Below are 27601 nucleotides of genomic sequence, written 5' to 3' on the forward strand. Positions count from 1 at the left end.
CAGGGAGGTTAAGATGGAGCAAGAGGGTGTTGGAGAAACAGGAGGGAATGGGTGGTGGACAGCAGAAGGAGATAGATAAGAATGTGTGTCAGTGAATCAGGGAGAGTGGAGTAGAGATTAAGCTGGACAGTACTGGACTAGTATAGAGAAGACACAACACGCAGCCAAACATTTCCTTCATCCATCTGGAGACAAAGAAAAAGGAAAATGAAGAGTTTGGCCAAACTTCAGGGAACCCCAGAGCAACTGCTGATGTCTTTATCAAACCCATCCCTGGACTTAAGTAACCAGCACTGGGTGAGAAAACACACTCACACACATTTACTTATAAATGGGAACATACTTTACGTAGACAACCTATTTTTATACACATTTTTTTGTACAAAATTGATACATTTTAAGGTCACTTTTGGAGACCAAACCATAGTGTAAATTACATACACATATTATTGACTGCTATTAAATATACACTGAAAAAGATGAGATTCTTTTGAGGCCTTATCTAGTATGGCTGTTATTGTACGTGTCTTTTGGTTTATTACAAACAGTCTGACATGACTGAGATAACCAGATTTTGACAGTGTGTTTAAAGTCTGTTAGCGCTCTTTAACAGACATGTTTCTACATGAATTTTGTCGCTTTAAGTTCAATGGTTTATGAACAATTTACACAGAAATTACTGCATATACAATTCCCTCATTGCCCAACTAAATGATAAGTATATGGGTGGTTGATGTCCATAAATGTATTTGCATCAATTAATCCATTTTAATCACCTTTTTAAGTAATGGTCCTGTAGTGCAAAAATGAATAAATATTCCATGCTGTCTCTCAATTAATATTAGATCAAAAGAACTGTATTAGTTAGAACATATGCTAATAAACTAATTCATAACAATATGCATTAGCAAAATGTAGTGATTTAGCTAGAATACACCATATCACACCACAGGACATGACATTACATGACCTGACTATCTTAATCAGTGCACTACACTTACCCCCGGTTTCACAGACAAGGCTTAAGGCTATCCTCCCAGACTAAAATGTATGTTTGAGCTGTTTTAACTGAAAGCATGTGCTAAAATATGTCCGTGCCACTGTTTTGCCTCAAGATGCACACCAGTAATTTTTTTTCTAAGGCACGTTTATAAAAGCTACTTAAATGCACTGATTGAACTAAGGCTTAATCCTGGCTTAATCTAAGCCCTGTCTGTGAAACTGGGCCTTATTATTATTATTTACCCTTCTTGTAGTTATTTCACAATTGTTTGTATAAATAGCTTAAATGCTTTAGCAATACTCTAATAACTCAGACCAACACACACGAGTCAAAACAAGAGTGACTGAAAGCAGGCCTGTGTCTCTTATCTTATGCCTTAGGGATGCTTCTTATTTTTACCTATTCTAAATTTTCAGTCTCTCTTACCAGCATCAGATCAGCATGGAATTACATGGACCACATGATCATTTATCCCAAGTATTTTTAGTGAGTTGCTGTCTCATTGAAAGACTTTTTTGGGCTTCTTTGTACTTCTAATCGAAAAATGATTACTTCATGGTTAAGACTTAAGCCTTCAATAGAATTTTGCCAAACTTGTCACAACAAGTCATCAGCTCAATACTGATATTGCTCCAACTAGGCCAACTTACCAAATGTTTACTGCAAATGAAGGAAGCAAGCATAAAAGATAAGGCCTCCTCCAGTAAACTGTACTTTGGATGTTTTTCTACAGTAGATAATGAAGATTAAAAAAAAGAGTTATTCTAGCATATGTGTTGTCTGGAATGTTTGTATATGGAATTACATGTAAATATATACCAATTAAATGAATGCCTTGACAGTGGCACAGATTTACTTTATTTAGATTGTCAATGTTTTAATAGAAAGGTACATCTTTTAATCAAAATGTCATGGTACTATAGTATTATCTTTAATTTATGCTGATTTAAATAAAGAACCAGTGATTAGAATCTAAAGAAATTTACCATGGAGAACTCAAATGTTCAAAAGCATTAGGTATTGGGTATTTAGGGGGAATTGGTCCTTACAATAGAGGACCATTTTGGGGTGAAATACTTTCTCAAGATTCAACCAGGAGTGTCTTGTCGATCTAATTTGAGGAGTTATGTGGTCTTCTTTTAGGTCATACATGTATGCGAATGAATTGCTCAGGTATAGACATGCATGATAGGAAAGTTACAGCTCTGCCCCTTCAGAGCTGAAGGATAACACTAACTTTTATGATCCGTTTCAGATCCAAGAAAGCAATGAAGGGTGTACTTTACTGGAAGACAGCTGTGGTTGTTCAAAGAAGGGCGCAAAATTGGAAACTGAAGAACAAAGCTGTAACTCAAGACCCAAACGCATACCTGAGGGCAAAGGTGAGGGGTCAAACATACCCTTTCATAATGTTTAAGAATTTTGAATTCTTTTTCACACACACAGTCAAAACATGCAAGCATAGTCTTGGTTCCACACCAAGTTGTTTTAAACCGGAATAAGTTTCTTTCTTCGGTTGAAAATAAAAGTTATTTTGAAGAATGTGGGTAACCAAACAGTTGCTGGTCCCCAGTGACTTCTATAGTATATATTTTTTTCTATGGAAGTCAATGGGGACCAGCAACTGTTTGGATAGCCACATTCTTCAAAATATATTCTTCTTTTTTTTTTTTTTTGTTCAGCACAATAAAAAAAATTAAATACAGGTTTGGAACAACATTAGAAGGAGTAAATGACAGAATGTTCATTTTTGGGTGAACTATGGACAAGCGGCAGCATTTTTACTATTGGGCTACTGTCACTTTAAGGCCGTGTGTCCACCAAAGCGTTTTTCCACGCGCCTGCCGTATGTTTTCAACTGTTTTCAATGGGAGCGCTGCGTTTTTAGAACGCCGGGAGCGCTGCGTTTTTAGAACGCCATGAGCGCAATGAGGCGCTGGACGTTTTTTTCACGCTGAAGCGCTGAGAGCTCGGCGTTTTTACTGGCTCCGAGAGTTGAAAAATGTTCAATCACAGTGGAGGAGGGGCGGGACTAATACCACACCGACCAACTGTCACAACATTCTTTCTGTACAACGACATCAACCAGCAGAGCAAACCGAACAAAATGGATGAAAAATATTTTTTTAGTATGAAACAAATTACCTGCGAAATCAGTTACAAGTAAACTGTGCTGCGGATATTCTGTATCATAGCAACGAAACGTCTCAACAGAAAAAACGCTGTGCTGCCAGAACGCTCTCAAGCGCCCACAGCTAGGCGTTTTCAGCAGAGCGTCTAGCGTTTTCAGCTGGCTAAAAACGTTTTGGTGGACACACGGCCTAACTCTACCGCTGCGTTAACATGTGATGCGTGAATGTTGAGACGGTGGCGCCAGAACTGCAACTGATAGAATGCACTGTAGCACGATACTAATAGACCAATTTTCAGTTGGTAAACATGGTGACGTTTTATGTGGGCGGAGCTTAGGTGGTGGCAGAACGATCCCTCTGGCCGCTTCACTAACGTAAAGTCTGCAAGTTTTGTTAGCTTGTTTTTAACAATGACTGGAGAAAATCCGATTTTATCTTAATGTGCAAGGTCACTCACTGTCCAGGACCGCGATTGTTATTTGCAAAAGTTAATTTTAACGGACGGAACCAGATTGGCTGACCCGTACACTCATTGAGGATCTGACAGGATTAACGTTAACGCTACCTCCGGTTGAGTGGCCTGACATCTACACCAACCTGATAGAGAAACGGAGGGCATATAAATCTTTAGATGCCTATAACTATGTGCTGAATGGTGATGTGCAAGACGTGTGTGTACGATCCGCAGTTCTGCCTAGCCAGCGCCATGAAGACGACAATGTAAAGAGTGACATTACGGTGCAATTTTAATGAGGTGAATATTTTCTAGAAATAAAAAATTGCAGATAAAGCATATTAATGTTTCATTGATTCTTGCACCCAACAACACAACAAGATGACATTTAATAATAATAAGAATAATTTAAGATCCTTATTTTGTAGCCGAATCTGTGCTGGTTTGTATTCACCGCCTCCAGTTTTCCCTTTGTTCTGCCACCAGCTAGCGCTGTGACGTCGGCTGGAAATAGTAGCCTACGATATTTCATCAAAAGCAGATCGTGGAGGCATTTTAATCGTCCACGATTAAAAACTGTGATATCGCACACCCCTGATTTGTCTAGTCTATCTGTACTCTTCATAGAAAGTTTTTCCTGATGTTTCTCCACAATATGGCAATATTATGTTCTTTTTGAACTAGGGAGATTACTAGTAACGTTACATGGAGAGAGCAGTGTTTTATTCGTTTTGACGTCTGTGGTTGTCTTGTACGCGATCAAGCGTTTTAGCTTTTCTAACCTCCATAACCATTCGACGCACGCAAACTAACTTAACTGCTTAACATTAATCCACCTGACCAGCATAGGACAGAAAACACAGCTTGCTTTATCTTTTAAACTCCAGTTGTACAAACGCGGGTACCTTCAACCTCGTATGTCCACTTTGTTGCTTGTCTTCTGTGGATTTTATTGCGTTTTTCATCGTCCTCTTCGATTAGTTCCAAAGACGAAGACGGTGCACTTATTAGCCTACTTATGGTAGAAAGTTAAACACGCAAATGCAGTAACGTTAAGTCCGTAAAAGTGGTGTTCAACTGTCCCGTAACCCGTCTTACATTCTTTCTTGTTCGAGAAGCAATTTCACTCGGATATCATGGAAGTAGTTATTATACTGCAGCTTGTGTCAAAATGATTGATGGTGACCTTTGACCTTGCCCCTCCCCTTGCCCTTCCTGTTTCCGGGGTCATGGATTAACCTTTGACCTACCCCTCCCGGTTTCCGGGGTTGATGGATTAACCTTTGACCTAGCCCTCCCCGTTTCCGGGATTGATGGATTAACCTTTGCCCTGATGAGCGTTCGATCATTTGGTTGACAGAAAGTTTTGACAGGATGTGTAGTAGGGAGGGGGTTTTATGACCACCAGATGGTATGTGAACTTTTGACCCCGACCATGTGTTTCCGGAGTTTATGGCTATGTGTTTATGTGTGTGTGTGTGTGTGTGTGTGTGTGTGTGTGTGTGTGTGTGTTCATGACGGGGCAATTTGCTTGGTGTGACTGAGAGGAATGGTGTGTGTGTGTGGGTGTGTGTGTGTTTATGACGGGGCAATTTGCTTGGTGTGACTGAGAGGAATGTTTTCAGGGAAAGTTTTTATTATATCAGGATAATGTTCACAGAACGCCGAAATTATGAACATGAAGAGGTCTGACACGGATTTTCAGCCGGCACTGCACCATCCATATTGCCTGCTGAGGAGAATGAAACAAAATGAGTTTAAAGAAATAGCATTGATGACAAATAAAAGCTTATAAAATAAAACTTCATTATATATTTTAAAGCAAAGTTTTAAAACAACTCTGGAAATTAATGAGGAGGTATTTATGCGTCTATCTGGTTAGTCACAGACTCTTAAACCTTTCTGATCAGATGAAATGTCACAAAAATGAGTTTAAAGAAATAGCATTGTGCTTGAATAAAGCACATAAATAGTGATTAATTTAATTACACATTTAAAGTAAGTTTTAACATGTGCTGAACTTAATTAGGTATCCTTTATGCGTCTGAATATTGTTGCGGATTCTTAAGTCTTTCTGAGCAGATGAAATATCCCAAACAGTTTTAAGAAATTAAAAGCACTGTGCTCGAATAAAACACATGAATTAGTTATTAAATGAAGTAAGATGTTGAATTGACTATAAGCATTTTAATCAAATACACCCCAATATACTGTCTTAAATAAAACAGTGAATAACAGTTCATTATTTGAAACAATATGTCGAATTGACTATAAGCATTTTAATCCATACATCAGTGGTATAGGGTCTTACGCAGTTTAATAAAACATATACAATTTTGAATAATAGGGGATATTATGTGAAATAAGATGTTAAATTATCATGTATTTTAATCTAATACAACACAATATAATACATCACAATATGCTGTTTTACATAAATAAATAAAATAGTGAATAATAGCTGATATTATATGAAATAAGGTTAAATTATCAAGTATTTTAATCTAATACACCACAAAATACTGGCTTACACAGATAAATAATAGTGATGAATAATAGTTATATAATATTAGTTATATAATAGTAATGAATTATAGTTCACATTATTATGGTTATATAATATATAATAAGAGGTTAAATTATCCACAATATATGGTTTTACAAAGTTAAATAAAACATAAAATAGTGAAAATAGTTTGTACTATTTGAAATAAGATGCTAATTATCAGGTATATAATCATTTTAATATAATACGCACAATATACTTTCTTATACACCGATAAATAAAATAGTGAATAATAGTTGATATTATATGAAATAAGATTCTAAATTATTACGTATTTTATTCTAATACACCACGAAATACTGCCTTACATAGATAAATCAAACATAAAATAGCGAATAGTTGATATTATATTAAATAAGTTGTTAAATTACCAAGTATGCACATTTTAATCTAATACAGGTTCCTAGGTTCCAATATTCTATTGCATCTTCACTTCACTGACCACTATGTTGTCTGTTGTCTGCAATATACTGACTTACATAGATAAATAAAACATATAAATTTGTGAAACATATTATTTTAAACAAACTGTTAAATTACCAAGTATACAAACTTGAATCTAATACACACGAAATACGACCTTACACAGATAAATAAAACATATAATATATAGTGAATAAGAGTTCATATTATTTGAAATAAGATATTAAATTATAAAGTATAAGCATTTTAATCGAATGCACAACAATATACTGCCTTACACAGATAAATAAACATATAAAACAGTGTTTATACGAAATAAGATGACATTTTATTAAGTATTTAAAACTAGTTTTAAACGTATGTTGAAGTGTACCTACCATTGGTGAAATTAGGAGGTCTTTTTGGCTCTGGTTAAAATCACAGATCCTTGAATTTCTGAGGTGTTTGCTCTCCGTTTGCTAAATTGAAAATGAAGACCGCTTTCATCATGTCCGGGGCAATGGTCCGCCCCTTCCTCTCTGTGTAGCTGCTATCTTATGCTAGGTAATAGCATTAGGAGTTTGTTTCAGAAAACATCAAGCAATTAAAAGATAGTGCGGCCACCTGGTGTTTTACAATCAAAGACCACAACTGTCTCCAACCATAAAATCTTCTGATCTGTAGCATTCCTGTCTGGCGGGGAGACCCCAAAATGGGGCCATTTTGACACTTCACAGGCTGTAAGATCAATATAATTAGATGTTTATACCGGCGTCTTCAGGAAAAAGTCAAAACAAAATGGTCACAAAGTTACATATTATATAGCCTACTCTTATCCATTGATTGTGATGATAAGATAAATTGTCCTTATTTCTTGGGGAGTTGTCCCCATCCTGTTTTACTTGACACCTCACCCCTGAAGAGCAGGTTTATTTTTCTAACATTTAAACAACACCCTCTGACTTTATGAATAGACATAAATGACATCTTAATGATTTTTTTATAATTTTGTGCATTTATTTAAAGTATGCATGCGGGCCTACCATTCTGACACTAGTGATACCTTACTTCTTTGATAATATTACAGGTTTTATGAAATATTATTTCTAATTTTTTCAGCACATGTAGTCAGAGTCACAGAAAATAATATTAGTGCAACAAATAAGGAGATTATGTTTTATTTATTTTGATCAGGTTTGTTAAAAGTATGCCTGAATGATGTTAGTTAATCTGCACTGATGATGCATTCCTTTGAATCTTAACTTTGAGTGCATCAGAATTAAATGGATGTAAAATTATTATCATGTCACATGTGACATTAACATGACAGAAAATACAGTAACACCAATGACATAACGAATCACCAATGCCACACATAAGACCATAATTAGATGAGACTAAATTGTTACATTTGGTATACAATCTAAATGAATAGCTTTGAATAAAGTTTATCTTTAAATGGTGATTTTACTTAACAGTATCTGCTCAAAAACTTTACAATTTTAATGCAAAACTGTGCTTTGTCGTCTTAGATCAAATTTATACAAAGATATGTAAGCAGTATTTTGTCCATCGACACACAACAGCAAGCAGTATTCCTGTTACCGTAACTGTTTAGCCTTTTCCACTATCAAAACATTTCAAATGGCTGCATCCGACAATATACGGCTTATTACGGTAATTTCAGGCTTTCCGCCAGCAAATGACGCCAGCTTTCTGGCAGAGCGGGGTCGCGGAAGGATTTGAATGTTGAACAGAGAGATACGGAGCGCAACAGGACAGGGTGTTTTGGACAGCGTAAATAATAAAAGAAAGAACGAACAAAAACGTAGCGATTCGAGTGGTAGACAACAGGTGAGGTGTTTGGGATGATTTTTGATGAAACTTGGGAGGTGGATGGCCGAATACTCTTTCAAGTATCTTAGCATGCGGTGTATGTAAAGTTATGTATACGTGGGCTATTTGTATATGAGGGCGCTGCGTATGAAAAAAGTATCCTAAATGAAAACTATGCAACTCCATGTCACACACAAAAATACTTGTATATGTGCATTATAGTTAATTTTCAACTTAAACATGTTAGTTTTATTTATTACGATTTTTTCTCAATAAAATCAATAATTTATTCAAGTGTCTATCATTTGTCTATTTAAATTAAAAAAATTATACATTTACAAACACACCACACACTAATGGTCAATAACAGTAATTTATTGAAAGTCATCTTTTTCTGAAAAGATAATTCCTAGCACTTGAAGATAGCACAATGGTTTATAATTTTACAGCCAAAACAAAATATGTGAAAATCACCCTATTTTAGTTCTTCATGTTCTAAAGGGTTAATTTGTAACTTTTAGAAAATAGCAGCACATTTTCAGAGACGGGATGTGTCTCTGTGGTCCATGAGACATCATAGGTAAAGTTTGTCTGGAGTTAATATTTAATTGTACACGTCTTAAGAACTTCAGGGTCAACGGGGCTCCTGAGAATAATGTCCCTTAAAACCAAAGAGTAAGCTAAAAGACACTAGTTTTCCAATGTTACCTATACCAAAATCAAATACTGTATAGAATTTGTATTATGCTTTTTCATAGGATAATCTTGCTTTACATTTATAATAAAAATGTAAAAGCATTTCTTTATATTTGCAGTGTTCTGACACAATGTCATTCATTGATACTTTTTGCTTTTATAAAATTTACATTTCTTATGTCTACAAAGGTTCAAAGTAAAAATATGATAAATATGAATCTATGTGAGGTCTCAACCACAAACGCAAAACATTGTGTTGGGTAATCCAGACATAGCTTTACTAAAAGAAAATATTATGGAAGTCATTTTCAAAACTGTAATTACGCCATATTTATTAATATAATGGCTTCATGTTCATTTATAGTTTTTATTTGTTTGTTATTAACTAATACCTTTTTGTTTTTAACCAACACTTATACATCCAGCACGCAATTAAAGAGATGTATGAGCTAAGGATGTTCTCTGACCCAAATAAACAGGAGTGTTCACAATCTACAGTACAATATACAGTTAGATATTCTCCCACTATAAACTACTGTATGTGTGTAAATAGTTGTGCTTGAAGCTTTGGTGGTATTTTTTACACATGCAAAGTACCACACATTTGTAAAGCCTATAGGACTAACTTTAAAACATAATCTTTATAGAGGAATCACATGTGTCCAAAACACACATGTGAGATTCATAAGACCAAATCACTATGAAAAGAGGGCTGGAAAAGCACCGGTTATAATAAATGCACAAAAGTGTTTTTGTTTTATTAGGTGAAGACTTTTCTTTGAGAGCGGTCAACACTCAGGGGTTATAGAAATAAATGACAATTAAGAATTTAAGCGATAGTCTTTCTGTTTGAGAATCTTTGACTAAATTGATACTTTGTTTAGTGCAACCTTCCATCTATCTATGTTGTGGAATCACACAAAGTATTAACACGAAAAGTAAGCGCATGCTGTTTTAAACTATACGGCACATCTGACTATTGCACTGAGAGATGTTATGTCCAGTGCAGTTAGGACTAATGCATGTTCATTTAAGTTTGAGACTGTTAAAGTTCCACACTCTGGTAAAAACTGCAGATACAATGGCTCAAAAGTAAATTCTAGAGGTCCACTTGCTAAAAAGTAAATACCACATGAACCATTTAAATGAATACAGAAAAGCCACTTACAGTCCTTCTATATGAGTTTGTTTAAGACTAAGCAAATCATATTTATTTTAAATCATCGTCTTTCCGGCATGTCTTGATACTTTTTCTTTTATAAAATGTACTTTCTCTTATTTCTACAAAGGCTCAATCTCAATTCATGTCCTAGCAAACATAACGTAAAAAATATAATACATATGTCTGACTTACAGTGTTTTTAAGAAATAGGTGACGCAATACTCCAAACAGTGCAACACACAAGCATGGTCAATTGGTGAAAACGCCACATATGTAAGGTAGTTTTCCAAATATCCCCTAAAAGCAAATACTGTATGTTTGTATTACACTTTTTAAAGGCTAATCTAGCTTTAAAGTTAGAATAAAAAGTTATATCCAAACATATATTCATACCTGTTGTGTTTTGATACAATGCTCTAACAGTACTTTTTTTGTTTTATAAATACAATTTTCTTATTTCTACAAATAGCAGTCTGTTAAATTTGAGTTAATACACAATTAAGCATGTGAATAATGCTGCAAATACGTCTGACACGTTAAAATACAGATCTAAAATACACCATCTAAAATACAGATAATTTTTCTTTTGACAAATCTACAATTCAAATGATCACACCCGTGGTGTTTAACGTCCAAGAGTTGAAGAAGCAGTTCTTTATGCAAAAAAAAAATAAAAACCATCAATAATACAAATAGTTTAAGTTGACATAAACAAAACACCCCAGATCCTTACATAAATTATAGTAAACATTTACAAAATGTAAATAGATTCTGACAGGTTTGTCAGAGTACCTGTACCACATTATTGTAATGCAAACACATTTGAGGGGTAACGTTACCAGTCCTTGTAAAGGTTATGGATCAAATGTAAGCATAATCTTTATGCAACAATCACGTTTCACGTGTTGTTTCACTGCATCCTAGCTATCTAAATGCATGCATCTATTGCGAACAATTCACCCAGGGCATATGTTTTGACCTTGTAATGTTTAATCAAATTTTGTTGGACAATATATGGCGGATTAACAGGTTCTACGTAACTGGGTAATGTTGCATTTAATTAACATTGTTTATTTCGGTAAACTTAAGTTTATTACATAAGATACATTCAATGCCATTTAGTTGAATCAGGTTAACATTCTTAATTTTGTCCAAAACAGTTCAATTATCCTAAAATTAATTTCAAACAAAATTAAAATAAATAATCCAATTGTTTAGTTTATTTAGCGATTATGTTCAACAGCCTTTACTAATATATCTAATAAGATAACCTTTTACAAATTATTTACTTATTGTTAGGCATTTGCTATGGTTTTGTCACAGACAATGCTTGCCCAAAGTAGCTGTTTTATAATTATTGAAATCACTTTAATTATTGTTAGCACGTCTTCTTTCCAAACACATGGTCTACACTTTACCACGATGGTAAAACACTAACATATCAGAAACTCTTTTAAATATAAACATAAAAGGGCATTAACAAGTCGCCAATTTTTTATCTTCAAAATGTACACCCCTATCCAGCATGATGGGAAGGGGAAATCCTGTACCTAGTTTTCTATATTACTATTTTAACACAACTAAACTAATTTATGTAATCACAACACCTATGGATTAAGAAAAATGGTTGACTCCATTTAGCATATACGTAAGTAAACTGAACAAGCATCAAATGTTATTTTATGGTCTACTTAACTGAAGCATGTTCTTTCAACATGACAATATTGAGTTAAACGCAACTGTTTCAAGTCAGTTTAACGTAATGCAATGTGTTTAATGAGAAAGCTAATACATCGGTGTTAAATTAAAATTATTTTTAAATAAACTGAACCGTATCGTAAATAATTTTCGACTGAATTCTCTCGGGTGACATGCAGGACTAGTTGTTTATGCAAGACATAGTTATTTATGGCTTCTTGAAGACAACCAGTCCGAAACCACTTAGCCGACCTCCATTATCCTTTAAGACTGCGTCTTTTTTATCGCCTAAAGACCCCAGGGTTAGACGGTGTATAATAAGCTTTTTCATAAGCTCCGACATGTTATCGTTTCGACCTCTGTAAAAGAAATAACACACACACACATGCATAGTGGTTCAACCTTTTATTTAAAAATGACACATCTAATATTACTATCAGTAAAAACAGGATAGATAATGACTACATGTTATAAGTAATATAATAAAATAATTAATAAAATAAATAATGGGGTAACAATAACATCATTGATAGTCTAACCAGAATAAAAAGTCACGGAACACAAACATGTTTCTGTCTAGGACATAATCGGTAAACAGTTCAATAATTTGGTCGACGTTGTTAATCAATTGACAACGTTCGACCATCTCCTCCTCATCGTCAGTGTCTAATCGATTTGACTTTTTGACCAAATCGATACATACATCGACTACAAACGTGAACATGCACAACGTATCGGTGACACCAATGGCAGGCGGTGAACCGTACATCCAATCGAGAACCTGTTTTATCATATCGCATACTGGCTCGTCATCGTGAAGACATGCGGAGGTCATAGAGTACCATGTATTCTTATGACCCAGACTTCTTACATTTTTCATCATTTTCTTGAGATTGGCCTCGCGTGTAGTGTCGTCATCATCACGTGGAATTTCAAACGGGGAATCGGGTGCGTCCTCAATAATCTTGTTCATAAGACCAATGATCTGATCTTTGTAATGATCTTTAAACATGGATGTGATAAAGTGCGTTATACTGCCCGCAACACCCATGTTGGAGGAGGTTTGATCACTGGCCATTGACGATTGAGAATCCTCGCCAGATGTCGACGACGTCACAGACGATTTCCTTACAGGGTTTGTCCAGAAGCTTGTCTCTGATTTCTTGTAGTTTAGTACCGATGAATGGTTCGTCTCTTAGTTCATGCAGAATAGACCCGACTGTTCCTTGAATAGCCTGAGGATACGATTTTAATCCACGCCTGTTTAGGACGAATGCTATGATGAGTCGTAGAAGACTAGTTTTCGGCAGGTTCAAACAAACAGTAATGTCAAAGCAAGCTTTAGCAGGCCATGTAACAACAAAATGATCCTTCAACTTCTGATCAATGAGATGTAGCAGTAGTCCCAACAGTCAGCGTTTTTCCGATTTTGAATCCAATTGAAGTAATCGTCTGTAGCGTCGAAACCGTTAGCAGCATTACCAACCTCACACAACAGTTAGGAGAAACCGGTTTACGTGCGATAACTGAGGCTGAGCGTAGAGTTTTTTAGGCCTGCGATTGGGGTCCGCCTTCGCCCCCCTGTTGTGTACGGGGGTTGTCTTCAAGAAGCCATAAATAACTATGTCTTGCATAAACAACTAGTCCTGCATGTCACCCGAGAGAATTCAGTCGAAAATTATTTACGATACGGTTCAGTTTATTTAAAAATAATTTTAATTTAACACCGATGTATTAGCTTTCTCATTAAACACATTGCATTACGTTAAACTGACTTGAAACAGTTGCGTTTAACTCAATATTGTCATGTTGAAAGAACATGCTTCAGTTAAGTAGACCATAAAATAACATTTGATGCTTGTTCAGTTTACTTACGTATATGCTAAATGGAGTCAACCATTTTTCTTAATCCATAGGTGTTGTGATTACATAAATTAGTTTAGTTGTGTTAAAATAGTAATATAGAAAACTAGGTACAGGATTTCCCCTTCCCATCATGCTGGATAGGGGTGTACATTTTGAAGATAAAAAATTGGCGACTTGTTAATGCCCTTTTATGTTTATATTTAAAAGAGTTTCTGATATGTTAGTGTTTTACCATCGTGGTAAAGTGTAGACCATGTGTTTGGAAAGAAGACGTGCTAACAATAATTAAAGTGATTTCAATAATTATAAAACAGCTACTTTGGGCAAGCATTGTCTGTGACAAAACCATAGCAAATGCCTAACAATAAGTAAATAATTTGTAAAAGGTTATCTTATTAGATATATTAGTAAAGGCTGTTGAACATAATCGCTAAATAAACTAAACAATTGGATTATTTATTTTAATTTTGTTTGAAATTAATTTTAGGATAATTGAACTGTTTTGGACAAAATTAAGAATGTTAACCTGATTCAACTAAATGGCATTGAATGTATCTTATGTAATAAACTTAAGTTTACCGAAATAAACAATGTTAATTAAATGCAACATTACCCAGTTACGTAGAACCTGTTAATCCGCCATATATTGTCCAACAAAATTTGATTAAACATTACAAGGTCAAAACATATGCCCTGGGTGAATTGTTCGCAATAGATGCATGCATTTAGATAGCTAGGATGCAGTGAAACAACACGTGAAACGTGATTGTTGCATAAAGATTATGCTTACATTTGATCCATAACCTTTACAAGGACTGGTAACGTTACCCCTCAAATGTGTTTGCATTACAATAATGTGGTACAGGTACTCTGACAAACCTGTCAGAATCTATTTACATTTTGTAAATGTTTACTATAATTTATGTAAGGATCTGGGGTGTTTTGTTTATGTCAACTTAAACTATTTGTATTATTGATGGTTTTTATTTTTTTTTTGCATAAAGAACTGCTTCTTCAACTCTTGGACGTTAAACACCACGGGTGTGATCATTTGAATTGTAGATTTGTCAAAAGAAAAATTATCTGTATTTTAGATGGTGTATTTTAGATCTGTATTTTAACGTGTCAGACGTATTTGCAGCATTATTCACATGCTTAATTGTGTATTAACTCAAATTTAACAGACTGCTATTTGTAGAAATAAGAAAATTGTATTTATAAAACAAAAAAAGTACTGTTAGAGCATTGTATCAAAACACAACAGGTATGAATATATGTTTGGATATAACTTTTTATTCTAACTTTAAAGCTAGATTAGCCTTTAAAAAGTGTAATACAAACATACAGTATTTGCTTTTAGGGGATATTTGGAAAACTACCTTACATATGTGGCGTTTTCACCAATTGACCATGCTTGTGTGTTGCACTGTTTGGAGTATTGCGTCACCTATTTCTTAAAAACACTGTAAGTCAGACATATGTATTATATTTTTTACGTTATGTTTGCTAGGACATGAATTGAGATTGAGCCTTTGTAGAAATAAGAGAAAGTACATTTTATAAAAGAAAAAGTATCAAGACATGCCGGAAAGACGATGATTTAAAATAAATATGATTTGCTTAGTCTTAAACAAACTCATATAGAAGGACTGTAAGTGGCTTTTCTGTATTCATTTAAATGGTTCATGTGGTATTTACTTTTTAGCAAGTGGACCTCTAGAATTTACTTTTGAGCCATTGTATCTGCAGTTTTTACCAGAGTGTGGAACTTTAACAGTCTCAAACTTAAATGAACATGCATTAGTCCTAACTGCACTGGACATAACATCTCTCAGTGCAATAGTCAGATGTGCCGTATAGTTTAAAACAGCATGCGCTTACTTTTCGTGTTAATACTTTGTGTGATTCCACAACATAGATAGATGGAAGGTTGCACTAAACAAAGTATCAATTTAGTCAAAGATTCTCAAACAGAAAGACTATCGCTTAAATTCTTAATTGTCATTTATTTCTATAACCCCTGAGTGTTGACCGCTCTCAAAGAAAAGTCTTCACCTAATAAAACAAAAACACTTTTGTGCATTTATTATAACCGGTGCTTTTCCAGCCCTCTTTTCATAGTGATTTGGTCTTATGAATCTCACATGTGTGTTTTGGACACATGTGATTCCTCTATAAAGATTATGTTTTAAAGTTAGTCCTATAGGCTTTACAAATGTGTGGTACTTTGCATGTGTAAAAAATACCACCAAAGCTTCAAGCACAACTATTTACACACATACAGTAGTTTATAGTGGGAGAATATCTAACTGTATATTGTACTGTAGATTGTGAACACTCCTGTTTATTTGGGTCAGAGAACATCCTTAGCTCATACATCTCTTTAATTGCGTGCTGGATGTATAAGTGTTGGTTAAAAACAAAAAGGTATTAGTTAATAACAAACAAATAAAAACTATAAATGAACATGAAGCCATTATATTAATAAATATGGCGTAATTACAGTTTTGAAAATGACTTCCATAATATTTTCTTTTAGTAAAGCTATGTCTGGATTACCCAACACAATGTTTTGCGTTTGTGGTTGAGACCTCACATAGATTCATATTTATCATATTTTTACTTTGAACCTTTGTAGACATAAGAAATGTAAATTTTATAAAAGCAAAAAGTATCAATGAATGACATTGTGTCAGAACACTGCAAATATAAAGAAATGCTTTTACATTTTTATTATAAATGTAAAGCAAGATTATCCTATGAAAAAGCATAATACAAATTCTATACAGTATTTGATTTTGGTATAGGTAACATTGGAAAACTAGTGTCTTTTAGCTTACTCTTTGGTTTTAAGGGACATTATTCTCAGGAGCCCCATTGACCCTGAAGTTCTTAAGACGTGTACAATTAAATATTAACTCCAGACAAACTTTACCTATGATGTCTCATGGACCACAGAGACACATCCCGTCTCTGAAAATGTGCTGCTATTTTCTAAAAGTTACAAATTAACCCTTTAGAACATGAAGAACTAAAATAGGGTGATTTTCACATATTTTGTTTTGGCTGTAAAATTATAAACCATTGTGCTATCTTCAAGTGCTAGGAATTATCTTTTCAGAAAAAGATGACTTTCAATAAATTACTGTTATTGACCATTAGTGTGTGGTGTGTTTGTAAATGTATAATTTTTTTAATTTAAATAGACAAATGATAGACACTTGAATAAATTATTGATTTTATTGAGAAAAAATCGTAATAAATAAAACTAACATGTTTAAGTTGAAAATTAACTATAATGCACATATACAAGTATTTTTGTGTGTGACATGGAGTTGCATAGTTTTCATTTAGGATACTTTTTTCATACGCAGCGCCCTCATATACAAATAGCCCACGTATACATAACTTTACATACACCGCATGCTAAGATACTTGAAAGAGTATTCGGCCATCCACCTCCCAAGTTTCATCAAAAATCATCCCAAACACCTCACCTGTTGTCTACCACTCGAATCGCTACGTTTTTGTTCGTTCTTTCTTTTATTATTTACGCTGTCCAAAACACCCTGTCCTGTTGCGCTCCGTATCTCTCTGTTCAACATTCAAATCCTTCCGCGACCCCGCTCTGCCAGAAAGCTGGCGTCATTTGCTGGCGGAAAGCCTGAAATTACCGTAATAAGCCGTATATTGTCGGATGCAGCCATTTGAAATGTTTTGATAGTGGAAAAGGCTAAACAGTTACGGTAACAGGAATACTGCTTGCTGTTGTGTGTCGATGGACAAAATACTGCTTACATATCTTTGTATAAATTTGATCTAAGACGACAAAGCACAGTTTTGCATTAAAATTGTAAAGTTTTTGAGCAGATACTGTTAAGTAAAATCACCATTTAAAGATAAACTTTATTCAAAGCTATTCATTTAGATTGTATACCAAATGTAACAATTTAGTCTCATCTAATTATGGTCTTATGTGTGGCATTGGTGATTCGTTATGTCATTGGTGTTACTGTATTTTCTGTCATGTTAATGTCACATGTGACATGATAATAATTTTACATCCATTTAATTCTGATGCACTCAAAGTTAAGATTCAAAGGAATGCATCATCAGTGCAGATTAACTAACATCATTCAGGCATACTTTTAACAAACCTGATCAAAATAAATAAAACATAATCTCCTTATTTGTTGCACTAATATTATTTTCTGTGACTCTGACTACATGTGCTGAAAAAATTAGAAATAATATTTCATAAAACCTGTAATATTATCAAAGAAGTAAGGTATCACTAGTGTCAGAATGGTAGGCCCGCATGCATACTTTAAATAAATGCACAAAATTATAAAAAAATCATTAAGATGTCATTTATGTCTATTCATAAAGTCAGAGGGTGTTGTTTAAATGTTAGAAAAATAAACCTGCTCTTCAGGGGTGAGGTGTCAAGTAAAACAGGATGGGGACAACTCCCCAAGAAATAAGGACAATTTATCTTATCATCACAATCAATGGATAAGAGTAGGCTATATAATATGTAACTTTGTGACCATTTTGTTTTGACTTTTTCCTGAAGACGCCGGTATAAACATCTAATTATATTGATCTTACAGCCTGTGAAGTGTCAAAATGGCCCCATTTTGGGGTCTCCCCGCCAGACAGGAATGCTACAGATCAGAAGATTTTATGGTTGGAGACAGTTGTGGTCTTTGATTGTAAAACACCAGGTGGCCGCACTATCTTTTAATTGCTTGATGTTTTCTGAAACAAACTCCTAATGCTATTACCTAGCATAAGATAGCAGCTACACAGAGAGGAAGGGGCGGACCATTGCCCCGGACATGATGAAAGCGGTCTTCATTTTCAATTTAGCAAACGGAGAGCAAACACCTCAGAAATTCAAGGATCTGTGATTTTAACCAGAGCCAAAAAGACCTCCTAATTTCACCAATGGTAGGTACACTTCAACATACGTTTAAAACTAGTTTTAAATACTTAATAAAATGTCATCTTATTTCGTATAAACACTGTTTTATATGTTTATTTATCTGTGTAAGGCAGTATATTGTTGTGCATTCGATTAAAATGCTTATACTTTATAATTTAATATCTTATTTCAAATAATATGAACTCTTATTCACTATATATTATATGTTTTATTTATCTGTGTAAGGTCGTATTTCGTGTGTATTAGATTCAAGTTTGTATACTTGGTAATTTAACAGTTTGTTTAAAATAATATGTTTCACAAATTTATATGTTTTATTTATCTATGTAAGTCAGTATATTGCAGACAACAGACAACATAGTGGTCAGTGAAGTGAAGATGCAATAGAATATTGGAACCTAGGAACCTGTATTAGATTAAAATGTGCATACTTGGTAATTTAACAACTTATTTAATATAATATCAACTATTCGCTATTTTATGTTTGATTTATCTATGTAAGGCAGTATTTCGTGGTGTATTAGAATAAAATACGTAATAATTTAGAATCTTATTTCATATAATATCAACTATTATTCACTATTTTATTTATCGGTGTATAAGAAAGTATATTGTGCGTATTATATTAAAATGATTATATACCTGATAATTAGCATCTTATTTCAAATAGTACAAACTATTTTCACTATTTTATGTTTTATTTAACTTTGTAAAACCATATATTGTGGATAATTTAACCTCTTATTATATATTATATAACCATAATAATGTGAACTATAATTCATTACTATTATATAACTAATATTATATAACTATTATTCATCACTATTATTTATCTGTGTAAGCCAGTATTTTGTGGTGTATTAGATTAAAATACTTGATAATTTAACCTTATTTCATATAATATCAGCTATTATTCACTATTTTATTTATTTATGTAAAACAGCATATTGTGATGTATTATATTGTGTTGTATTAGATTAAAATACATGATAATTTAACATCTTATTTCACATAATATCCCCTATTATTCAAAATTGTATATGTTTTATTAAACTGCGTAAGACCCTATACCACTGATGTATGGATTAAAATGCTTATAGTCAATTCGACATATTGTTTCAAATAATGAACTGTTATTCACTGTTTTATTTAAGACAGTATATTGGGGTGTATTTGATTAAAATGCTTATAGTCAATTCAACATCTTACTTCATTTAATAACTAATTCATGTGTTTTATTCGAGCACAGTGCTTTTAATTTCTTAAAACTGTTTGGGATATTTCATCTGCTCAGAAAGACTTAAGAATCCGCAACAATATTCAGACGCATAAAGGATACCTAATTAAGTTCAGCACATGTTAAAACTTACTTTAAATGTGTAATTAAATTAATCACTATTTATGTGCTTTATTCAAGCACAATGCTATTTCTTTAAACTCATTTTTGTGACATTTCATCTGATCAGAAAGGTTTAAGAGTCTGTGACTAACCAGATAGACGCATAAATACCTCCTCATTAATTTCCAGAGTTGTTTTAAAACTTTGCTTTAAAATATATAATGAAGTTTTATTTTATAAGCTTTTATTTGTCATCAATGCTATTTCTTTAAACTCATTTTGTTTCATTCTCCTCAGCAGGCAATATGGATGGTGCAGTGCCGGCTGAAAATCCGTGTCAGACCTCTTCATGTTCATAATTTCGGCGTTCTGTGAACATTATCCTGATATAATAAAAACTTTCCCTGAAAACATTCCTCTCAGTCACACCAAGCAAATTGCCCCGTCATAAACACACACACACCCACACACACACACCATTCCTCTCAGTCACACCAAGCAAATTGCCCCGTCATGAACACACACACACACACACACACACACACACACACACACACACACACACATAAACACATAGCCATAAACTCCGGAAACACATGGTCGGGGTCAAAAGTTCACATACCATCTGGTGGTCATAAAACCCCCTCCCTACTACACATCCTGTCAAAACTTTCTGTCAACCAAATGATCGAACGCTCATCAGGGCAAAGGTTAATCCATCAATCCCGGAAACGGGGAGGGCTAGGTCAAAGGTTAATCCATCAACCCCGGAAACCGGGAGGGGTAGGTCAAAGGTTAATCCATGACCCCGGAAACAGGAAGGGCAAGGGGAGGGGCAAGGTCAAAGGTCACCATCAATCATTTTGACACAAGCTGCAGTATAATAACTACTCATGGAGAAATGTGTTTTTTTCTTCTGGCGTTTTATGGCGGTTAGCAAACAAACGATAGGTACATTCCCGCCACCTATTGGGCTGGAGTGTTGACCATTGAATGCGAAGAACTGAACGAATAAAAAAAAAGAAACCCTGCAATAGGCAAGCTTCCGTTTCAAGCCGCCTTTAACTCTACATGAGCCAAAGACACCACATCCCCCTCCACATCCCCATTCTTTCACTCTGACCCTCCTCAATGTCTCCTGGAAGGTGAAGAGGCATGATGTACCAGTGGGCCTATGTGGATAAAAGCAGGGATTATACAGATGTTGCTGTGAATTCAGAGCTCAGGGATTACCTCTGAACTGAGAGTAGGCGTGTGTCTCCCTGTAAACATCGTCACAGTGTCATGCTGTAAGTTATACAGCAGTGTTTACTCGGCTGGTATGAAGGAGCATCGTGCCCCACGGGTGTGTGGCTGTGTACGCTTCTGTCAGAAAGTTTTGCCCAGGTGTGATTGCTGCTTCAGACAGCAAGGTAAGAGATCCGTATGTTGCTCTGTCACGTTTGACTATAGTCATATGTTGCATTGTCAGATCTCTTCAAATCTTATTTGCATTGTGTTTTGGTAGGCTTTGCTGTTTTCAAGGGATGGAAATTCTGAATATGTGCCCAGCATACTTGAATAGGCCAAAAACATTAATTCATACTTTACACATTTTGGAGCTTGAAAAAGATTATTTGCTCGTAAACCGAGTGTATAATTATAGCCTACCATTGTTTTGTTGCTTCGTACCTGCAGTTTGTAAAAGTAATGAACCATTTCTTAATATTGTTATTTTGTCAGTATAATTTTGCACAGATTATCTATACAAATGCTGATGCATTGTGTGTGTAGATGGTTGTTTTATAGGTTATTGCAGGATTATGGTTATGCGACCTTTAGAAACAGCTAATCCATGTACTGAAAAAGTAGAATCCTTATTGTTTTGTCCCTCATTCTCTCTCTCAAAGTCTTTCCTTCCCTTTTGCCCTTCACATAGGGCATGCTTTTCCCACATTGCGCTGTAAAGCTTTTAAATCAGGGAGAGAAAAAAACAAACCATTTTTAAGCTGTATCATCTGCTTATAAGGCAGAATCTCATGTGTTGCCAGATATATTTTAAATTCCACCTTTCATGACTGTGGAAAATTCAGGACAAATAACTGCAAGATGAATATTAGTGGTGGAGCTGGAAATTCCCTTGTGATATAGGCCTATCTCATTTCTTCTCCCGATTCTCTCTCCTTATTAAATCATTGCACAACATGCACTACTATTCAAAGGTCTGAGGTCAGTAGGATTCTTATTATTATTTTTGGAAGGAATTTAATTATGCATTAAATTGATAAAAAGTTACAATGAATAGACTTTTACTTTTTTTAGATAATAATAAATAAAAAGGAAGAACCACTTTATTTATGGCAAAAGAATGGCCAGAGTTGATGGAAATAAAGGTCACTGCTAATGAAATTAGGTAAGTGTTCTACCCCCTGTTTTATCATGGTGGTTGTCAACTTGTCAGTACAATCGAGCAGTGTATATTCACAGTATATCATTTAATTATGCATATAGTTATAATTTGTTATATTTGTAGACCTAAAAATGCCATCTAATAATTTGTCAAAGGTTGTTATAATATTTTTCTAGCAGAGTTCTGACAATCATAGGCTCCATCCATTTTTTGCTTTACCATAAATATAAAAAAAAAATTTCAGTGCTGTTTTTTGGAAGGGTTACTTTAAAGATCTTCTATTACCTTTCTCCGTCTCTCTCTGTCTCGGTCTCTGTAGAGTCATACACGTTGACAGGGCTTGGCGATGTCTCCTTGCCTACTGATACACCTTTGACCTCCGTCTCCATTGATGACCTTTCTCCAATCTCACCCAGCAAATATCAGCCTCTCTCCACTAGACGGCCATCTACCACATCTACCCACTCTCTCAAGGCCCTCAAGAGATGGTTGAGCAGCCCAGTTCGAAAGCTGAGTCTGGGAGGTGGTGGCAAGGGTCAGAGCTCAAAGGTCATTCAGAGCCCAGACAGGTCAGGCTATATGTTTCTACCCCTCTCACCAGCTCAAAGCCCATTGAGCCCAACAGAGAAGTCCAAAAAACTGCCCCACTCCTACAGATCTCTGGTATGCACATAATTTACACTACTGTTCAAAAGTGTGGGGTTAGTACGATTTAAAAAAAAAAAGAAATGACTACTTTTATTCAGTAAGTATGCATTAAATTAATCAAAGTGACAGTAAAAACTCACAAACCTTAAAAAAAGAAGAAGTAATTTTTAAATCAATGCGGGTCTTTCGAACTTTCTGTTTATCAAAGAATCCTGAAAAAAAAGTATCAGGGTGTCCACATAATAATTAATAAAAGCACTAATCAGCATATTAGAATGATTTTGAAATGTATTAAATAGAGAAAACACTTCTTTTGAATTTTAATAATATTTCACAATATTACTGCTTTTCTGTATTTTTGAGCGAATAAATGTTGCCTTGGTGAGCATGAGACTTCTTTCAAAAACATTTAAAAAATCTTACCGACCCGAAAACTTTTGAATGTTTAATGTATATCACAGATAGAGTGATAAGTGTAATTTTTTCATACTGTATTTAATACTAAAACCGTACACTTTCTTGTCCTGTGGCATGCAGGACTATGATGAACTTTCAGGGCCAGCATCTCCTGACAGTCCCTATTACCCAAGATACCTAAATGATCTCTTGCAGGTAATGCAATAGAATTGATTACTGGACAATTTTACTTAACTGTCTGCTGATTTGTGCTTGTGATGGCTAATGAGTCCAATTTCAGAGGCATCAGTCTCGCGATGTGCTTTATGGGGAGAGAGGTGCCTCCTTAAATGATGAGACACACGTACAATCGCTGAGCCTGCAGGATGAAGAACAGGAGAAAAGAAGTGCATTAGAGAAAACCATGTAGGTATTTGATTGATGGTGAACCCAAACCCATGGTTTGTGAAAATAAATATTATTAATAATCCTTCTCCAAATCTGACATTCCTCATATCTTACTCATAGATATGTGCTGACAGAGCTGGTCGAGACAGAGAAGCTATATGTGGAAGATCTGGGGCTTGTAGTGGAGGTAACACATAAATGCATTCAATCCCACGCATAGAAGAGCTTAGTCATTCTCTCTTTTTAACTCTCACTTTCTCCCTTTCTCCAGGGTTATATGGCTACAATGAAAAGTGTTGGAGTGCCTGAGTATTTGGAAGGAAAGGATAAAATAGTGTTTGGGAACATTCATCAGATCTATGACTGGCACAAAGAGTAGGTCACCTATTGATAGGATCTGTGCCCAATGAGGTGTGCATACCTGACCTTCTTACAGCTCCTACCTTTTTTTTTTTTTTAAACAGCTGTTTTCTTGGAGAGTTGGAGAAATGTGTGTCTGAACCTGACCTGCTGGCACAACTGTTTATCAAACATGTAAGTCATGTTTTATTTTCTTCATCTGCTAATGATACAGTCGATATTTGTATTACATAAATTGAAACATTTGCCGAGGAACAATTATGTCTATGTGTTTCCCAGGAGAGGCGGCTCAACATGTATGTGGTCTACTGTCAGAACAAGCCGAAGTCAGAGCACATCGTCTCAGAGTACATTGAAACCTATTTTGAGGTAATTTGTGCTGAAATGAGGTCAAATCTGAGTATAGTTATGTGGCCATGTTCACTATTTGGTGTATGAGGGAAAGGTCTATGACTGTCCTGTGTGCTCTTTCTCAATGTAGGAACTGAGACAACAGCTGGGTCACAGACTGCAGTTAAATGACCTGCTCATCAAACCTGTTCAGAGAATCATGAAATATCAGCTGCTGCTGAAGGTGTGTTAGTGTGAGCTTGTACACACTACACACTCATTCAAAATAGATACTTCTTATAATAGTGCACTATTTTTTCCTCCTCTGTCAACCTAACAGAGTTTTTGGCCATAGCTGAAATATTATTCTAATTTGAAATAATTGTTTTCTATTTATATATTTTAAAATGTAATCTATTCATGTGATGGCAAAGCTCAATTTATAAATCTTTTGTAACATTATAAATGTCTTTACTGTCACTTTTAATTAATTTAATGCATTGTTGCTGAAAAAGTTTGAATTAAAAGAAAATCATACTGACATCAAACTTTTGAACGTATATGTTATTCAGCGATTCCCATTACAGAAAAAAAAATACCTCAAATTCATACTGTATTGCCAATATGTCATATATCTTGCCATTGTATGAACTGACATGAAGTGCATAACAACAAACAGGTATTTAGGAAATTATTTTGATGGCTTTTGTTACTTCTTAGTGATTTGTACGAAAATAAAATCAAACATGCCTTGTGGGCAGTCTTGGCCTAATGGTTAGAGAGTCAGTAACCCGAATGTTGTGGGTTCGACTCTCAATACCGGCAGGAAATGACTGAGGTGCTCTTGAGCAAGGCACTAAACCCCCAATCGCTCCCCGGGGGCTGCAGCAAAATGGCTGCCCAATGCTCTAGGTGTGTGTGTGTCCACGGTTTGGAGTGTGTCTGTTCACTACTCAGTACTCCTAATGTGTGTGCACTAACTTGGATGGGGTAAATGCAGAGGACAAATTCCAAGTATGGGTTATCATACTTGGTCTTCACATGTCACTTTCACTTTTTCTCTTTATTTAACCCTTATATGTTATATATATAAACACACAGAAACTGTTAATTCATCGCCTTAATTTTCATATTTATTCTTGTCCTTCTTTGCAAATTATGGAGTTGAGTTGAAGTCCACATGCCTGTTAGTTAGTATTCTGCCTAAATGTTGTTTATTTACAGGATTTCTTGAAGTACTACACTAAAGCAGGCAGACAAACAGAAGATCTTGAGGTAGCTACAGTCTGTACTGGCTTCTAAAAGTGAGGACAAGAGAATAAACTCATTATCAGTTGACATTGAATTATTATTGCGTTCTCTTTTTGTGTCCTTATCACAGAGGGCAGTGCAGGTGATGTGTTTTGTTCCAAAACGATGTAACGACATGATGAATGTTGGAAGACTACAGGGTTTTGAGGTAGGATGAGACTCAAATACACTGCAGAAATAGAAATGGTTTACTTCACCTTGGACTGCTTCAGTATTTAAAATGAGCACAGCATGAGTCCATTATTTATAAAACAATTATGCCATTTATAGTTCTTTTATAGTTGTATTAGCTCTCTTACCAATATTTGAAGCTAAAATTTCACTCAGATCACATGTGATTGATTGGGTTCATAGGGTCAGCTGAGAGCACAAGGGAAACTCTTGCAACAGGACACTTTTACATTCATTGAGAATGAGAACAGCATCCTCTCCCGTCCCAAGGAGAGACGGGTGTTCCTCTTTGAGCAGCTTGTCATCCTCAGTGAGCCAATTGACCGCAAGAAAGGCTTTTCCCTGTCAGGATACATCTATAAAAACAGCATCAAGGTGAAAAGCAGAGAAGAAAAAAGTGGGAGATTGTAGGCAAAATAAATATGAGAGTAAATGTTTATTTCCATATTTGTATCTTTCACAGATTAGTTGTTTGGGCATTGAGGATTGTTGCCCAGACGACTCATGTCGGTTGGTGTTGACGTCTCGTAATGTAGATGGAAGCATCCAGCGATTCATTCTTCGTGCATCAACTCCAGAAATCAGAATGTCCTGGGCAAATGACATCATACAGATGCTGGAGACACAGCGCAACTTCTTAAACGGTATCAGCATCATACTTTCATGACCCTTGTGTGACCTTGCCATAGATCAGAATTCCTAATGGATCTCTTTCATCTCCTCTATCGTACCCATCATAGCTCTGCAGTCTCCTATTGAATTCCAGAGAAAAGAAATTAAATCCCTCAGCCTGGGAAAGAACATAACAACATCACCCTCACTGAACTCTGACCTGCGACCCTATAGCTCTGCCTCAGTGGACCGCCAGGGTCTGCCCTGCCTGCGCTCCTGGAATTCCTCACAACCTTCCACGCCTCATTGAAAGGTCAATGTTTGCTTGATTTGTGAAGTTATCATAATTTGTTCATTAAAACCCCCCCAAATTTTCAGAGGTCCATCTGGTCTCATAGCGTTATATGTTTTCAGAGTATTTGTACTAGCATATGTTTTCACTCTATTCCTTTAATTTTCAGCTTTCTGACAGTTCTGCAAAGGCACTTTCTCATCTTCCTCTGCCCTCAACCCAAGCAATGGGCCATCTGTTACCCTCAGGAGAACATTTTAAGGAGATAAAGGAAGAATTAGTCCATTTCCGTGCTAGTTATGTCCAATAAACACTGATAATAAACAAAGACTGAATTGATTTAATTATTCATTAACTGATTTATTCTTCCGCCTGCCATTTCAATATGATAATTCACACAAACCATAATTTCAACACAACCTTCAGTACTCGACAATGGTAACAAGTATTTTGGACCTACAAGACTACATTTTCTGTTACCATAACAAAAAAAGAAAGAAAGTATTGGACTGTATGCACTAAACTTTGCCTCAGTGACGATATCATTTACAAAAGATTGAGAATGTATATGGAGCTACT

General features: G+C 35.1%; 1 protein-coding gene across 2 annotated transcripts; it reads left to right on the plus strand.

Moving 5' to 3' along the window:
* The first annotated feature begins 9 nt into the window (after positions 1 to 9).
* On the plus strand, positions 10 to 27285 carry arhgef25b (Rho guanine nucleotide exchange factor (GEF) 25b). 2 transcript variants are annotated; one of them, XM_056253920.1, is made up of 16 exons: positions 10 to 297; positions 2259 to 2385; positions 22814 to 23157; positions 23680 to 23754; positions 23840 to 23964; positions 24067 to 24133; positions 24218 to 24321; positions 24411 to 24480; positions 24586 to 24675; positions 24788 to 24880; positions 25861 to 25911; positions 26018 to 26095; positions 26302 to 26493; positions 26582 to 26762; positions 26859 to 27043; positions 27192 to 27285. In XM_056253920.1, exons 1-15 carry the CDS (start codon positions 208 to 210, stop codon positions 27038 to 27040), a joined length of 1869 nt encoding a protein of 622 aa, XP_056109895.1. In that variant the 5' UTR covers positions 10 to 207; the 3' UTR covers positions 27041 to 27043; positions 27192 to 27285. The 2 variants fall into 2 exon arrangements, with proteins under 2 accessions (XP_056109895.1, XP_056109896.1); XM_056253921.1 differs by lacking the exons at positions 10 to 297; positions 2259 to 2385 and adding an exon at positions 21306 to 21517.
* Positions 27286 to 27601: the final 316 nt, after the last annotated feature.

This window comes from Rhinichthys klamathensis, unplaced genomic scaffold, assembly GCF_029890125.1.
Source record: "Rhinichthys klamathensis goyatoka isolate OS25496 unplaced genomic scaffold, OSU_Roscu_1.1 h1tg000109l_1, whole genome shotgun sequence".
NCBI lineage: Eukaryota > Metazoa > Chordata > Actinopteri > Cypriniformes > Leuciscidae > Rhinichthys > Rhinichthys klamathensis.

Bases quoted from the DNA above. Each gene is read 5' to 3' on its own strand.
- arhgef25b (XM_056253920.1), top strand. From the start codon at position 208: ATGAAGAGTTTGGCCAAACTTCAGGGAACCCCAGAGCAACTGCTGATG. The intron at 24,322-24,410 runs GTAGGTCACCTA...TTTTTTAAACAG, and splicing joins ATCTATGACTGGCACAAAGA to CTGTTTTCTTGGAGAGTTGG. The intron at 26,494-26,581 runs GTGAAAAGCAGA...TATCTTTCACAG, and splicing joins TCTATAAAAACAGCATCAAG to ATTAGTTGTTTGGGCATTGA.